This window comes from Metopolophium dirhodum, chromosome 6, assembly GCF_019925205.1.
Source record: "Metopolophium dirhodum isolate CAU chromosome 6, ASM1992520v1, whole genome shotgun sequence".
NCBI lineage: Eukaryota > Metazoa > Arthropoda > Insecta > Hemiptera > Aphididae > Metopolophium > Metopolophium dirhodum.
In genome coordinates this window covers 11,194,184-11,211,573 of record NC_083565.1, presented here as the reverse complement: position 1 = coordinate 11,211,573, position 17,390 = coordinate 11,194,184, and the positions used below count along the sequence as shown (strand labels likewise).

Below are 17,390 nucleotides of genomic sequence, written 5' to 3'. Positions count from 1 at the left end.
CCAGTTTTGTCTCGGTTGTTGTTAAGTAGACAGCTAGTAGTTAGTAGTTACATATCCGGAATTTTGCTGTCCCCCCTCCCTGTTTTTAAAATTACAATGTTTGTATATTTTATGTACAAAATTTAAATATAATTTTAAAATTATAAGGTTTTTTGATTTTGTTTAGTTATTACTTGTCATATGAGGGAAAGGAAATATCTAACTATTAAAGAAATAGAACTCAATATTATTTTAAATACAAAATTTAATTTTAGACGAACAAAATTTTATCACATTTAACAAAAAAAAATTAAAATACTGATGATTTAGTTACCTACTTAAAACAACTAATTATAGACAATAATATAAAGTTGCACCAATGGCTATGATGCGATTTGATTTATTTCTTGTGTACAAAATATAAGCTAATATAAATAATAAACAACACATAAAAATAATATTAAAATTTCATAAACGAAAAAAAAGGCATATAAAAAATAATAATACACAACATACTTTGACTTTGTCTGTATAATATCTGATTGCACATAATGTTAATGGTTGGTAAAATAAAGTAATATTATCACATTTTATGAATGTGGTCATGTATCGTGTAAACAAATACGTAAAAATAAAATAAAATAATAATAATAATTAAAAAATAAACATATTGCTTTGGTCGACATCTCTTGGCATGTTTGTCACATTAATTAAATAACGATACTTTTGAACGTATTAATAACAATAGTCAATATTGTGTACTGATTTGAACAAGTAACATTCAATCAAAAAAGATACATAATAGCATTGATTATAAATACTAGTATTAATAAATATACTAGTATTTATAATCAATGATAATAGACATACATGCATTTAACTTACACATTTACAATGACCAAGAGATGCCAAACAAATATATATATATATATATATGTATAAAAAAAACATTGAACATAAAAATAAAACATAATATGACTTGGAAGATTAACTAATTGCATAATATACATAATAAATCTATTAAAATCTTAAAACAAGGTTATAATATACCGTAAAAAATATTTTATTTTACTCCATTATTAAGTAATTTTCGATCACTTCTAAGTAATAGTTATTTCTTTCACCAAAATTCTCATAAAATAGAAGTTTAAGTAGATTTTTTTCAATAAAAATGTTTTAATTTCTTTGTCTATACTTTTGATTAGTTTTTTAACATATTTAAACAGAAATTTAACAGTGCATTTGAAATGAACGAGTGATTTAGAGTTGAATTATTTTTGTTTTTCAAATAGTTGTATTAACGTTATACAAATATTCAAAATTTATCATTTGATATGGTAATTCAATGACACAAATTGAATTAGTACAAAAATAAATGCTTATTAGATAAATTAGGATAAAAGATTTATGTTTAAAAAAAATAAAAGTGACGCATAAGACTTTTACCTAGACATGATTTTTGTTAAAATTAAAATAAAAATAATTATTGAATTTATGCAAACTATTAAATTATAATTTATAACTGATCTTCTAACCCACATACATTGTTTAATAACTAAAAATGGAATTTTGTTATTGCTTAAAAAGAAATATATATTATTATCTAAAAAACAAATGAGAAATTAATATTTCATAATAAAAAAAGTTTTTCCTTATTTCATTAGACACGTAATAAAATAACTAGATCAGTCATCAGTTTTAAATTTACAATGAAGCTCACATATCCTATATGCAGGTATTTATATATGTATATACACACCCTCTTAAAAGGTGAATCATTTGAATAAAAATCATGGATATAACAAGTGGAAATCACTGAATCACTGAATCAACTATAAATTATATAGAATAATGACAATTTTTTTTTGTATTGTTAGTGTCCATTTTATCACATGATAATGAACATAATATACCGTACAATATTAATAGCATTTAAGGCTACCAAACTTAATATTTTATATTCACAACTCCATATGGGATATAATTTTGAGCATTAATGACTATATTGAATAAAAAGAAGAAAAACTAGTTATCATACAAAAATGAATGGAACATTTGAATTTGTTTGTATAAAAAAAAAAAAGCGGATGTAAATATCAGATACATAACATATTATGTATTTCAATTCTAAACCACACAATTATTTTTTTTTATAAGGGAGAGAAATTATTTCATAATTTTTTTACTATACAAAATATAATATACTAATAATTATAACTTATATCATAATATATAAATATCACAAGTGTTTTCACTGAATCCTTTTATTGTGTTAAAAATATTAGTGCTGTTTCTTAAAGAGTGTAATGATTTGGGCAAGGATAAATAGTCACCAAGTAAAAATTCTTATGATTCTATTATAAGTATTTTTAAACTGTCATGGATTTTATAAGTTATTTCTTATTTGTTCGGTAGTATAAAAGATTTTTTATTTCATTATATAAGTAGATTTTTTTGTTCATACGAACTTATAAGTAAATATTTTGATCCCCAAAATGTATATATGTATATATAAACAATTAACACTTGATTAAAATAAAGAGTAAAAAATTAGATTACGTTATCTTGAGCTAGCTTGCCAGTGAAAGTTACTCTTCATTGTCCATTGTTGGCTACGTGAACCATCACATTCATTTAATATGGCAGCATACTGATCAGCAGACATTGAATGTTCTAAACATTGATCTGTAGTTTTATGTTTTATTGTCATTTCCTGAAAAGTTAATTATTGATTACTGATTAGCCAATTAACTAAAAATTATTCTATTACATATCAATAATAAAGAGTATTTAACAAATTTACCTTTGAATCATAAACCCATGCTTGATTGCCTTCGAGACCATGGCATCTGATTAGACTAACGGGTCCAACAATGTTGGAAGCATCTAAACAATTATCATCAGACATAATTTGTGATCGTTTAGTATATGCAAAAACCTGTAAACATGTTTAAAGATTAATACATAATATACAAAACATAAAACAAACTTATTGGTTTACTTGATTGCCACCAAGACCATGACAATAACTCATGCCAACTTTTTCACCACTTTTTCGTGACATTGTATCAAGGCACTGTTGGGAGTCAACATTTTTTATCTGAACAAATTAAAGTAATTATTAAACAGTGATCTAAGGTTAGTTTTTTTTTTACTGACTTCTCCAAGATAATAGTAATCAAGTGGCATTTGAGATTCAGGGTAAATGTTTTCTAAGTACCAACGGAAAGACTTGCATTTTAACTTTTCTCTTAAAGCCAAACGTTCAGAAACATCTCCAACTTCAACATTAGACGCACCTAATTATATAAAAAATTAATACACGCTTTTAATTTTTCAGCTATTATTTATTGGTAATAATTAATTAAAATTACTATACAAATGCAGATAACAATAATTTGATTGACTATACTGTTATTCTGCGTTCTAAGTTGCTAACAATGTGATCAATAAATATCATGCAAGTAAATATAACTACAATCCATAAGGCCATTATTTTATAAAGTGTACAACATGCATTAAGAACTAGTTTTATCTAATATAATTTAATTTGCCAGGTTTAGGAAAATTGGTTTCCCAAAAAAACTACTGTATGCAGACAATTGGCCCCGCGCACCATAGTCTTACACACAGATAATATTGGTCCCTGTCCAATTTATTTTTCTTTGACATTGAACATTTTTATTTTTTCTATAGCTGGTATTAAAACAATTTATTATTATTACCAAAATAGACATATAGACATGCATTAAGAACTACTTGGCATCAAATATACAGTCCACTGACAGGTTGAATAATTGTAATAATCAGGAATAAAATACATTAGAAAAGAAATATTGATTAGATAATTATATTGAATAGTCAGTATAGAATCTACCACTGAAGAATGTAGATCATGGTATATTTCAAAACAGTTTGTTAAAAATAGTTAGTCTGTTATAATAATTTATAACCGATCAAAATGTGGATACACTGTTTGTTAGCAACACTAAGTAATACCTTAAGAGGACGCCTCACCCGCATATGTTGTCTATGTCTTACAAGTGCATAACATAGCAAATTGTACGCTCAGCAAAACATGTATAGCTCCGGTAGTTTAAAAATTAGAGTGAATTGACCTCTAGTAAAATTTAAAGGTAAGATTATTACCTGGGCAATTGCATGGACTTTTTATTATATTTTAATTTTTAAGCAAGTTATGAGTATTTTAAGATCTACAAAAAATTTACAATTTTAAAATACTCATAACTCATAACTCATAACTCGCTTCAAAATTAAAATATAATAAAAAACCCATGCGATTGCCTAGATAGTAATCTTACCTTTAAATTTTATTAGAGGTCAATTCACTATAATTTTTAAACTACCAGAGCCATACATTTTCTGCTGAGCGTACAATTTGCTATGTTATGCACTTGTAAGACGGAAACAACATATGCGTCCTCTTAATTTACTTTTGTTAGATGTATTATGCTGCAAAAAGTAAAAATCTTCAATAAAATGTATCACATAGAAAAAAATTGTGGCCTGGGGACCAATAATTGTCCTTATATAAAATTATGACAGGGGCCAATTTTCCACATACTACGTTTTGATACGGGAATCAATTACCCATTTACCTAATTTACCATATTAACTATAATATACTGTTAAACTATGAAACTAATGAGTCAACTATAGGACAAAAATTGCAAGGACAAAAATATGCCAGTATCTTTAAACATGCATAATAATTTTAAATTCATAAACAATATGGAGGTGGAATATCTATTATTAAAATAAACAATGAATGAAGAACATGTTGAAAAATAGTGATAAAAAAAAAATCATAAGAAATTTTGTGTTTCAAGTTCTGAAAAATAAAAAGATAAACATTCATAACTACGTGGTGTGCTAATGGTGTAGAGAAAAATATCACATTTTTCACAATAATACGTGTAGGTGTTTGTGTGCTTGAAATGTTTTCAATCACATAGGAGAAGAAGGGGTACCTGGGTTTATGGCGTAGTAAAAATGTTTCCACTCATCCATCCAGACCTCAGCGAGGCGGGCATTGTTGTGGTTGACTATATGTGATGTGCCACCGGGAAAAGTGTAAGGTGTGGATTTGCGAAAAACATGACCAACATGTGAGCACGGCGATATTTCCAATGTGCCGCCACACATCCAAATCTATGAGTAATCATTTCAATAAAGATAATATTGAAAGAAAACTCATGGTTCATGTTGTATATGAATAAAGATGTTTGTATTTAGACACACAAACACACACACATTATGTCCATTCCCTATCCCTCTCTATCAATTGTAGCACACAACAATCAACAAGTACAAGTGAGGACTGCACAAATTCATACAGAATGCATGGAGGACTGTGTAAACCTTTATCCTTATAATTTTTATATTTTGTATTAAATATTATAATATTTTTAAACTTTAATATTATAATATGGGAACAATAATATTTAAACCAGCAAGCAACATTAATTTGGTTAGATAGTTGTTTCATGTTAGTAAATTTTAGAAAAGCGGAACGAATTTTCACAGGCCACATATATTATCCTATACCTGGATTCATTGCATAATAGAAATCTCGCCATTCGTCCATCCAAACCTCAGCTACACGGGCTGCATTGTGCAACACGATTTTCGATACGCCTCCCGGAAATGAGTATGGCGACTTGTCACGAAATACGTGACCTACGTGTGAACATGGTATTATTTCCAGTGTGCCGCCACATTGCCACACCTAGAAATATCCATATCAACTACTTTTCCCCCACAACTAAATTTCTTTAAAAGAATATTTAATTTCTGTATTAAACCCAATTTTTAATTCAAATATCTGTATGGAAATTATTCATAATTTAATTGACATTTTACTGATTAACCAGATTAAGATTAAATTTAGATATTTTATTTATTTCACTATTTCCAAGGATTATGCTACACAATACTTACTCTGAATGACATTTCAAGATTCTCACCACCCCATATATCCATTCCTTCATCGTATGACCCTAATTCATAAAAATAATCTTTGTCAATAGAAAATAGTCCACCAGCCATCGTGGGAGTTCTTAATGGTGCTGTGCGATCTTGGTTTCGTCGCGTCATTTCTCTTTGAGGAACTCTGTACCTAAAATAAATTTTAAAAGTATTTAATTAAACAAATTACCTACTCAAATTTATTGAAATACATACCACCTAAAATTCAGCTTCCAATTGAATCCACCCCATGTCATATCAGATGCGGTAACATATTCGAATGTGTCATCTGATATAACATCAATTACTGGACACACAACAGTTTTCCTAGTAATAAAAATATTAATTTAAATTTAATATATCATACAAAATTATAAGTAGATAGTTAAACATACCGGTTTAGTACAATTCTAGCTAAAAGTGGTTCAAGCCAACCATCAGCACATTCACAATGGGCATCCAAAAATGTTATCACTTGGCCTGTAACATGTTTAGCCCCAAGTAATCGAGCTCTTATCAGACCAGAACGTTTTTCTGTTCTCAGCACTTTAGTTTCTACAGGAAGAGTAGCAACATAGTCTTCCAATTTTTTCCCCAAAAAATCTGAAATTAAAAAATGAAATATATAGAGATGGCGGTCTTATTTTCAAGCATACATTTAGACAACTGAATTTACCTCTTTCACTAGCATCGTCTACCAACAAAATCTCTTTTAAGAGGGATCGAGGTGATCGGTTAATGACACTCCACACAGTCCTCAAAAGAGTGGACCACGCTTCATTGTGGAACACAATTACTATTGAAGTGGTCGGCATCAACGTAGGATATTGTTTGCTTTTGCATTCTCCTTGTCTTATGTCTTGTAAAGATCGATTCAGTGAGATCATATCGCTAGCTATTATGTTAAACTGGTTCTCTTTGAATTTCTGTTTCATAAGTGCTTCTTGTTCGGGTTTCATTGTGACGCCACGTCCTCCTTCGCCATGTTTACCGCGCTTTTCACGCACAGGAGGCATCGGCTTCCAGCGCATCAACAAGTGACTAGGGTATGTGGTATCATCGCTGCGGTCGCTACCATGCTTGAAACGGTCAAGCATGTTGTCCTGCACCGGTCCCCATCCCATGCGTGGTGCTGCGGAGGCGTCGAACAGATCATTGGCACCGCCATCGGAATTCACGACAGAGTTGCTCTTCGCCTTGCAGTTGGGACCAATGCAATCGGTGTAGTACATGAGTACCATGATGTCAATGAAGATCCACAGCAGCGACGTGGCAATGATTATCTTGCAAGTATGCAGACGGAACTTGCTGCGAAACATGACGGCGGAACGAGTTGGCGAAGAGATAAAGAGAGCAAAAAACTTTCCTGGTCTACCTGCGCACGAACAACACTATCATAACAGCTCTAGATCGTCTTGGCCAGTGTCCGGAGGTGACGGTTGAACGCGACGGCTGAGTACCGCCAATGTCATGTATAATATGCGTATACGCGCGACGTACGTCTAAAGCGACATGTAAGTAGTAAGTTGCAGTTGCCGCCGGTTCAGAATGGCATCGAAGTATAAGACTCGTCTCGGACGATCACCGACGCCGTGGTTCGTTTCACAATTCACTGGAATGAGTGAATTTATTACTCTCCTATGGTAATAACTATTAGTGTAATAAAGTAGTAGACGCAGACGGGAACACATCACCAAAAACCACTATCAGTGGTTTTGAAATATTATTATTATTATTATTATTATTATTATTATTGTGTACATAACGTAGGTTTTATAGGTTAGGTCCGTACGGTACTCATCCGCCGTCGTTTGATCATACTTCGGCTTATTGCATATGCTCATATGGTAATTCACGCGGTCAACGCGAGTGGCGCTAAACGTGTGTTTCTGCGCATGTTCGTAGACCACACCAATTTGTGCGGTATTGTGCATAGTTAAAAACAAAAACTATATATTTACGAAATTTACTATCGTATATTTCATTATTAATATCACGATTCACGAATATTTCTCACAACTTACAAGTTTTAAACGAATTATTATGAATATTATACTTACATTACTAGTAATTTTTCTTGGTTTTGATTTCAACGTTTTCGATAAATTCCTTTTAGTTATCTACATCACTGCGTGATGCAGTTTGCCGTCCCCGCATCACCCAACCCCCGCCGGTCTGCATGCTCCTTCTTTTACATAATTTGTAGGTTAACCGAAACTGAATTAATAAGTGATAACACGACATGATAGTATCATATGATAGTATTTTATTCTGTGGTATCACAGAATATTTTGTGATAGTATTTGAATATTATCATATCTATAATCTATATGCACGAGCCGTCGAGCCACGAGTCACGACTCACGAGTCACGAGCTCTGGGCAGATAGCAGTAGCTGCTGTTGTCGAGAACTGAAAAATATGACGATCTTTTAATTTGCCAAGACGTCATAAAATTATTTAAAAAATATAATCAAAGTTGAAAATTCTATACTTATATAGTTCCATAGTGATGTAGATGCGCCAGACGCCAGTGAGACAAAATTTCGATTTGATAATTTGATAGAATAAAGTATTAACAATTTCAATAAACTTGTAGAATATAAAAATAAATTGTTATTTGTTCGAATCTTACACGATGAACGTTTACGATAGTGTTGTAAGAGGTACACAGGCTAGTCGGTTAATACTCATTGAAGGTGAGACAATTTACGTAATTAAACAATTCAAATTTACACATAAACAATATACCTAACTTAACCTGTTAATATGTGATACTATACTAGACCCTAATATCACATATAAATATATTTTTATATAAATAATTCTGTGAACTACAATCTACGGTGTACACATTTATATTTATGTGGTACCAATGTATATTTCCCAGACAACTATTTTTTTTTTGATAATCAATGATAATTCCTATCCTAGGCATGAGCACTCAAAATCAAAATTAATTATATTACTAATAAGTAATAGGTACTTTCCAACATTAATAAAAAATGTCAAATTGGTGTTGGTAACACACTAACACCATTCAATTGTAACCTTATAAGACACTGTGTTTTAAGTTAATATAATAATTGTTTGAAATTTTTAATTTGTAAAAAAAACTAATTTACATTAAATATTGATATCAGTTATTTATAACATGTAAAGAATATTTCTGTATTTTTTTCTTTTAGTTTATAATTAAATTGCTGATTTATGAATATTTCACTTGTTAAAAATTTTGTTATATGAATTTATATATTCTTATACCTATATAATAATATATTATATAACATTATAAAAATAAAATGTAATAATTTATTATTATATCATTAATGGTTTTCTAACTTTGTTTTTTTGCAGATTCATTTTTAGCCAAAGGACAGTTTCTATTACATCTTATATCTGCAAATCGTAAATCGCACGACATCCATGTACTTTGTTATGAACATTTAGTGTCCAAATATCAAACTTTATTTCCCTCCTTGTCTAATATTCAATACCATGATTGTATGATTAACGTTTCGTCTTTAAGTTTAAGTATGTTTGAAACTGTTTCACATATAGTTGAAAAATCAACCAGAAAAATAGTCATTTTGATTGATTCATTGTCTATGTATTTACTTTTAACTGGCTTCAGAAAAGTGTATAAAGAATTATTGGATATTACATCATCAGATAAATGTAATTTATTATTTTATGTTACTCATTAGTATTATGATATATGTCTTGGTAACTTGTTCATAAACAATATCTGATTGCTGTAATATGATTTTAGTTCCTAAAGTTGTTCAATTTGTGGCAGTGATACACAAAGATGTAACAGAAGTTAATCAAATTGAACACCTGAAAAACATATGTAAGACTCATGTATATGTACAAAGTACTAACAATCCGTTAATTATAAATCTAATATTAGAACATAAAAGATCAAATGGGAAATGTGTAGTTCAGGTAATTATAAAATGTTTAGTTATATATTTTTATTTCTATAATTATCTTTTTTATTTTATTTAGAAATTAAAAGGTGAATTAAAATCTGATAGTACATTTAAACTAATAAATGACTTACCACCACCAAAAATTGAAGAGGATAAAGGCATACCAACAAATTTAGCTAGTTTTAAATTAGACTTACAAGACAATGAGAAGAAAGCCAAAGAAGAATTAATTTTACCATATACTCTGTATGTTAAATTCTTTTGTAGAGTTAAAATTGTATTTTAATCATTTATTATTTATTATTTTTTTAGAGTGCAAATTCCATCCAACACTGGTGGAATGATTCATTATGTTCCAGATGAAGCAGATGACTGGGATGAGGAAGATCCGGACGATGACTTAGAAATATAGTATTATATCATATTATTTATATAATGTGTTATGTAAATAGAGTATGTACTTATGAATTTTGTTTTGAACATTTGTTATAATATTATATTATTATCATAGTTTCAAAACAACTTTTTTCATAAATTCATCAGAGAAAAAGAATTGAAATGTTTATAATGTGTTTCAAGAAAATCATCTAACAGTGTTTTAAATTAATTCAATACAGTGGTCAGTGGAACCTCGGTATCTCAGTCTTAAGGGACCAAAAAAAAATTTGATGTTTTTTTTTTTAGTTAAAAAATTGTTTTGTTAAAAACTAATTTTGTGTAAGAATCCCTGTTTTTCAGGTTTCTTATAGGATTACTGATATTAGCGAGCAAAGCAAATAAATCAAATGCTTATTTTTGCGACAGTGGTTTTAAACTTTTTAGGCAAGCTATTCCTATTATTTTAAAAAAAATCGTAACTATTAGGTACTAATATAGGTACTATGTACTATAATTTATTGTACTATCCTTGATAATAAAGAATTAATTATTCTTTATTATCTATGCGTAGTGGGTACTATCGACATATCGTATGATATGCAAGCGTGACAATTAACAGCAATATAATAATATTAGTTATAAAAACATGTATTAAATGGTAAAACATTTGAATTTGAATAACATTAAACGGTGACAGCAGAGGCCAGAGAATCAGTATTGTCCACACAGCCTCCTCTGCTTTCGGTTATACAGGAATAAAAATAATCATGTTATTGTGTTTGCTGATGGCGGGTCTCATATATAGATGGACCACTGATTGAAGATCCCTATCGGTTGCTAAGCCCAAAAAAGCCCTAATTACGCTACTGATGAAGGTTTTTACTATCACACATTCGCACACGTTGTTATCAATGTGCACAATACATGACGTGTAATTCATCAAGTTTTACTGTTGTTCTATGGTTTTACTACAGGCCACAGCCAGTGGCGGATTTGATTCATTTTCTAGGAAGAGGTGGGGGAAATATTCATTTGGTCCAAAAATTATACTTTTATCTTTTTACTCACTTTGGCCTACAGAGGAAAAACATGCAATAGGTAGGTATAAAGGTAAAAATGTAAAATAAATAGCTGTATTAAAAAATATAAATAGTCAATTCACATATTATACAAATTTATATTAGTGATACTACAATACAAAATCTAGATTTCTTTTCTTCATCGATGCAAATTGACTAATTATATTTTAAACTGATATATTGTACTCTCTATGAACATTAAGTAGCGCTAGCCTTACTAGTCTATAATCTTGACCCATTTGTGACCGCAACCATGTATTTAATCTAATGTGAAAAAAGGAAATTGAAATTTAAACGATTTATTAAAAAAATTATATAATATCTTGATTGCCCCATGTATTGTTGATGTCATGACTGTACAATCGTCTGTACCAATTCCTACACAGTCATTAAGGTCTATAGACATTTCTTTTAATATAGCAACTACAGTATTACCTAATATTTCCCCAGATAGTTTTGGTTCTAGTTTTTTAGTGGGATCAAAATTACATAAGTTATCGTCTGATTCCTTGTCAATGCTGTTATTAGTTGACATGATCGCTCAACGTTTACCTTATATAACCTAACCTAACCTTATATTACACATATTCATAACAATCAAGAAAATTGATAAATTTTTCTTGAACTCTGATTACCATAAATATATCTGATGGGTAGGCTCATCTGTGAAATATTGCTCATATCTGTTGTTTCATCAAATATACTAAAATATCTACTTTTTTTTTATTTCATCCAAAATAGAAGAAATGATTTAATTACGGCAACATTGGATAATTTCTTCTTGAATAGAATGTGATAAATAGGTTGCCTTAGAATGAGTGTTTTTTAGATGATTTTATAATTTTTGATCACCAGCAGATATTCTAAATTTTAATCGTTTAAGAAAATTATAGATGAAGAGTAAGATGTGGTATTTGTAAGATTATTATTTTCACGATGACCTCTCAAGGCAATATTCTGTTGTCCCAGAAAAATTATTGAAAATTATTGATGGGCTTTAACCGTTCTCTGTTTTCCTTACACAGTCTCATATGTTCAGTGTTAACTAAATTAGCCACATTATTACTGGGTAAAATATAAGTTTTTAAAAAATGAAGATGAACATAAAGTAGCTTCTTTATGATATTTACACCCTGCAGAGGCCGTGATTATAATTCTCTGAACTTCTATACAGATTTCTGAAAGAAATTATTATTTATAGGTAGTTAAGTAGTTTGATGTCTAGGAGGGGCATGGTCACTATGCCCCCCGCCCCCCCCCCCCTAAACACCGCGCCTGACCACATATTATTATGGAGCCAGGGGTTCACCCACCCACCTACCAAAAAAATCAGGGGCAGCAGCTGCTACCCTTGAACCCTCCAGTGTGTGCCACTAGGCATGTAGGGCATATTGGAGACTTTTATTAACATTTTAATTACAAAGCATAATAATGATAATTTTTTAACTTCCTGTTAACTTAAAAATTAAAAAATCAATAATAGCCTCCAAGATTGCCTTAGATAATAGCAATAATCTTACCTTTAAATTGTATAATAGTTCAGTTCATACTATAATTTTAAAAATAACAGAAAATGGATTATTGTGAACGTAAAATGTCCGATACGTCATGCAAACACGGATTAAGACATTTTGAGGCCCAGGAGCCAAAGTTAATGAGGCCCCTGTATGAAAAAAAAAATAATTTATATTATATTATTTAATACTAGGTACCTGTTATAATAAATAGGTATATATAGGTATTAGGTACGTAGCAATAAATAATGAATAATGTATCAGTGTATCACTTTATATATAAATTATAATTTACAAGTTTTTTTCCTCTCTAAATAATCATCGATTTTATGCAGTGTTATAGCCTGTAATGAAAATAGTAATGGACAAATCTGAGGCTCTTAAATAAATTATAACTATCGAGGCCCAGGGGCCATACCCCCCCCCCCCCCCTGGACCCCCCCCCCCTTAATCCGGGCTTGGAGTCATACATGCGTTTGGGCAAATTACCTTTTTACTCATGGTTTAAATATACAAGGTTATTGCTTATAGCCCATATTGTTATCGAACAAAAATAAAATGGCAGCGTAAAGGGTACGGTCCATATCATAGTATATAATATCATTGTATAGCCAGTATGGCAGTATACGTGGTCCTCTTACGCTGCCATTTTAATTCCTTAACATGAAAAAATGATATAGTGTGGGACGAGGGTACTATTGCAATAACCTTGTATATTTAAGCCATGTTTTTACCCACACAATAAAAGTAATGTGCTTGGGCAGTTGCCAGTTGGGCGAGTTTCTTATAATGTGTTTGTAAAGATTAAAATTAATGTATACAATTTATAGGGAATTTTATATCAATCTAAATATGGCACATCATTTCAATTTTTAATTACACACACTTATATTTAACTTACATATTATTTTAATTTTAATAATATTTTAACTGGATTTTCAATCATTTCAAATTTTTCATTACAAAAAAAAAACTAATCCACTTTTAATCATACCCTTGGAATTCATGGACAACCTAAGTCAGTCAAAATGAGAGAGAAAACGGATTGATAAAATACCTACAGCACCCCAGGATATTAAAAAAGATCGCCCAAACACATTACAATGTTTTAAAATCACTCGCCTAAATGCATTATGCTAAATTGCCCAACCACATTGCATTTTTTTTAAAAATCGCCCCAAACGCAAACCGCCCGTGGTAGTAACCTATGTTAGTTTGTAAGACGGAGACAACACATGAGGGTAATTAATAATAATAGTACCTATCTAGTGTCTTAGACTAGTTAGTACTGAATACTATGACCTACGAGCAGTCCTGTAAAGTATTTGAGAAATAGTATTCAAATACTTTTTTAAGTATTGAATAACTTTATAAATACTTTCAGCATGAAGTATTTTGAATGGTATTTTAAATACTTTTTTTTTTATTAAATAGGTAATTGTTTGTATTGAATACTTTGGTTTTTTATTTCGAACATTTTATTTTTATTTGAAATATTTGTTTGGAAAAATATTATTGTGAACTACAATAATAGAATAATAGTTTTATTTAATATTCTGTATTTCTGTGTTAGCCGAAGCCCGAAGGTTTTTTTTTTTTTTTTTTTTTTTTTTTTATTGGGTAACCCGCGGCAACATAGGCCATTGGGTGTGGGGAGGGCACTGTAGGTTTTTATATTTGGAAGGTTTGGTAGGTTTTATATTGGGTAGGTTGGTACACGTGTGTGTTGTGTTTGGCAGAATTTCTAATGGGGCACCCGTAGGTTTCTGCCGTGCCCCGGGGTGGGGGGATGGCGGCACTTGTTCTCCGGACACCGTGACTTGCACGGAGAAAAATGCCGCCCAGTGGTCGAGGATCGAACTCGGACCGGCTGTGCCGAATCCGTCGCGTTAGACCACTCGGCCACCTCGTCCCCCCACCCGAAGGTTTGTAATAAATAATAATGTAATATATAATGAATAAATTATAAATAAAATAAAAATGATTATAAACCTACTGTGTCTATAGACTATATTACGATGATTAAGAACCTAATTTAAAAACCAAAAGTATTTGAAAAGTATTCCAAATACTTTTTAAAGTATTTGAGTAGTATTTGAAATACTATACAATCAAAGTATTTGAGTAGTATCCTAAATACTTTAAAAAAAATTGAATTTGAGTATTTACTCAAATACTTTTTAAAAGTATTCTTTACAGGACTGCCTACGAGCTAAGTCAATAATTCGATAAAATTTCGTTAAACATCGCATCTCGAACACGCCGACCGTCACTCGTTACTAGCCCGCCATGAGCTCCTGGTACACGGTGGACTCTTTATGTGGAAATTTCGACGGACGGCTCCGTCTTTCGTGCGGCGCGGTGACCGAACGCTCGCACTCCGATCAGGCTGCCGCATACGGTCCTGGTATTCAGAACGCGGCTTGTCCCGTGAATACCGTAACATTCGATCACTTCCGGCCGATAAATATTGTAATTCGTATCGACAACAATGACATCTGGTCGTCGGGACGGTCGAACAACAACTATGTAAAATATTGTTATGAAATTATCGGAACTACGGGAAATAATGGGCTCGACGTCCGGCGCGATTGAAGTGGCCCGGCGGTTTTCTCAACCGGCCAACCGGCGGACGCCGATCTGAGACCGCCAGTATTATGGGACACTGGTTGTTTCGTCGGTTGTTTGAGCGGAGCGCGTGCCAAACGCGACCGATACACCTGTTGTACGGAAATCGATATTTTTTTTAGGAGGACGACGCTCGCATGTTGTTTCTCTTCGATCCGCGTACACGCGCGTAACGTATTTTATACGCCCGGTCAGTCTTTTCCGGGTTATTTACGGTAGTTTATAGGCATCGGAGAAAATTTTACGCATTATCGAATTTGTTGTGAGGAGGAAAGGGCGAAGAGTTTCTTTCTATAATTTTATTTTACAATGATATTTTATAATGTGCTTGAATAATATTTCAAAATAATTTTGAATTCATATATTATTATTATAACTCGTTTAAAATTTACGAAACATGATGTGACAAAAAACTCTTCAATCGAGCACGATTTGTTTTATTCTCCTCTGCAAATTCTATAATGTTATGTAAATTTGCTCTAATATTCACTATAAATAAGCTATAGCAAGAAATAAGAGCCCGAGTACGTAGATTTGTTTTGTTAATATGTTAGTAGATACTATCTTTAACCGTGGGCAGAGCCAACAGTGCCCAACACGTATGGGTGTGACGTTTTTTTAAGGAGTTAAATATAGGCAACTTACTATGTGGGCAATGTGCTCCTAAATCCTAATGTGTACACTCAATGATTGAAGTTCGTCAGGAAATTTATTTGAAAAGTTGAAAACTAGGTACTTTATTTTTAAATTAATTTTTTTCTTTCATATTATTATTATACGTTTTAAAATTCTAAAACATTTAAAATTAAAAAATCTAATTTTGAAGAGTTCAAGAGTTTAATTTAAAAAAAAAAAGTTAAAAAGTCTTTTCCAACTAGACGTTATGAAGAATACTCTGGGTATCTGCCATGCCCGGGTGGGGGATTGCGGCCTCTCACTCCAGACACCGTGACTGCCCTAAGAGAAGTGCCGCCCGAGACCGTGGTTCGAACCGGCGACGGTGCGCGTAGCAACCAACGCTTTAGTCCGCTCGGCCACTCCGTCCCCCTGGAAATGAATAGTTGGTTACTTAGGTAATACTTGGCAACCAAGTTTACATTTAACATAAAAATATAAAATTAATATTTCAAAAACAAAATAAATCAATAATAATTTGACTCCCTTCCAACGCAGGCAATAATATATTAAAGAATAACAAACAAATCGCTCAATTATAAATATTTTTTTTGTAATAATATAATACATTAGATATTCAGGGCTCAGATATGTATGCTTTAAAAAAATCATGAAATATGTTTTAATAATAACGATAAAAAATGATATTATTTAAAAATTACAATTTTAGTATTGGTTTTAAATTAATACAAAATAAGTTATTTAATTTGTATTTATTAATTTAATATCATAAACGTAACCATAATTTTTGAAAAAAATAAGTAGGTAAGGTAAAATGAAGAAAATATATATATGGCAATATATTAGATATAATAATTATAATAAATATTGAAAATTTTTTGAATATTTTAAAAAGGAATAACGAATATGCATTTATATTTTATACTGTTTACAATATTTTATTAAGTCTTAAAATATTTAGTGGCCAATGGGATATAAATTTAATGGTCTTAATTTCTTAAAATATCGTTAAAACTATAGTCTATAGACTATAGTCTATACATTAAATCCTTTATAAAACTGGTGAAACATTGAAACTTACTTTTAGATACCAGCATATTATGTAAATTTACTGTAACTAGAACCAGAAATCAGAATCTTTTGTTGCGTTAACGGAAGTTATAACTTTAAGAACAGAAACCACCATCGGAAATCAACAATTTAAATATTTTGAATACCTAAACCGGTACCGGAACCGAAAAAACCGATGTCCCA

The 17,390-nt window shown here is 30.8% G+C and overlaps 2 protein-coding genes across 3 annotated transcripts; one reads left to right on the top strand and one right to left on the bottom strand.

Annotated features, from left to right (window-relative positions):
* Window positions 1-345: 345 nt before the first annotated feature.
* Window positions 346-7,699, bottom strand: LOC132946328 (polypeptide N-acetylgalactosaminyltransferase 5). Of its 2 annotated transcripts, none has more exons than XM_061016280.1 (9): window positions 6,644-7,699; window positions 6,363-6,570; window positions 6,184-6,294; window positions 5,941-6,118; window positions 4,971-5,151; window positions 3,139-3,278; window positions 2,981-3,079; window positions 2,783-2,917; window positions 346-2,692 (listed from the first exon to the last, which is right to left on the bottom strand). In XM_061016280.1, the coding sequence occupies exons 1-9, from the start codon at window positions 7,284-7,286 to the stop codon at window positions 2,540-2,542; spliced, it is 1,848 nt and encodes a 615-aa protein (XP_060872263.1). In that variant the 5' UTR covers window positions 7,287-7,699; the 3' UTR covers window positions 346-2,539. The 2 variants fall into 2 exon arrangements, with proteins under 2 accessions (XP_060872263.1, XP_060872262.1); XM_061016279.1 differs by lacking the exon at window positions 4,971-5,151 and adding an exon at window positions 5,548-5,728 and having other exon boundaries at window positions 6,644-7,691.
* Window positions 7,700-8,307: 608 nt separating this feature from the next.
* On the top strand, window positions 8,308-10,704 carry LOC132946330 (elongator complex protein 5). The gene is made up of 5 exons (XM_061016281.1): window positions 8,308-8,665; window positions 9,324-9,644; window positions 9,739-9,914; window positions 9,978-10,147; window positions 10,214-10,704. The coding sequence occupies exons 1-5, from the start codon at window positions 8,605-8,607 to the stop codon at window positions 10,311-10,313; spliced, it is 828 nt and encodes a 275-aa protein (XP_060872264.1). The 5' UTR covers window positions 8,308-8,604; the 3' UTR covers window positions 10,314-10,704.
* Window positions 10,705-17,390: the final 6,686 nt, after the last annotated feature.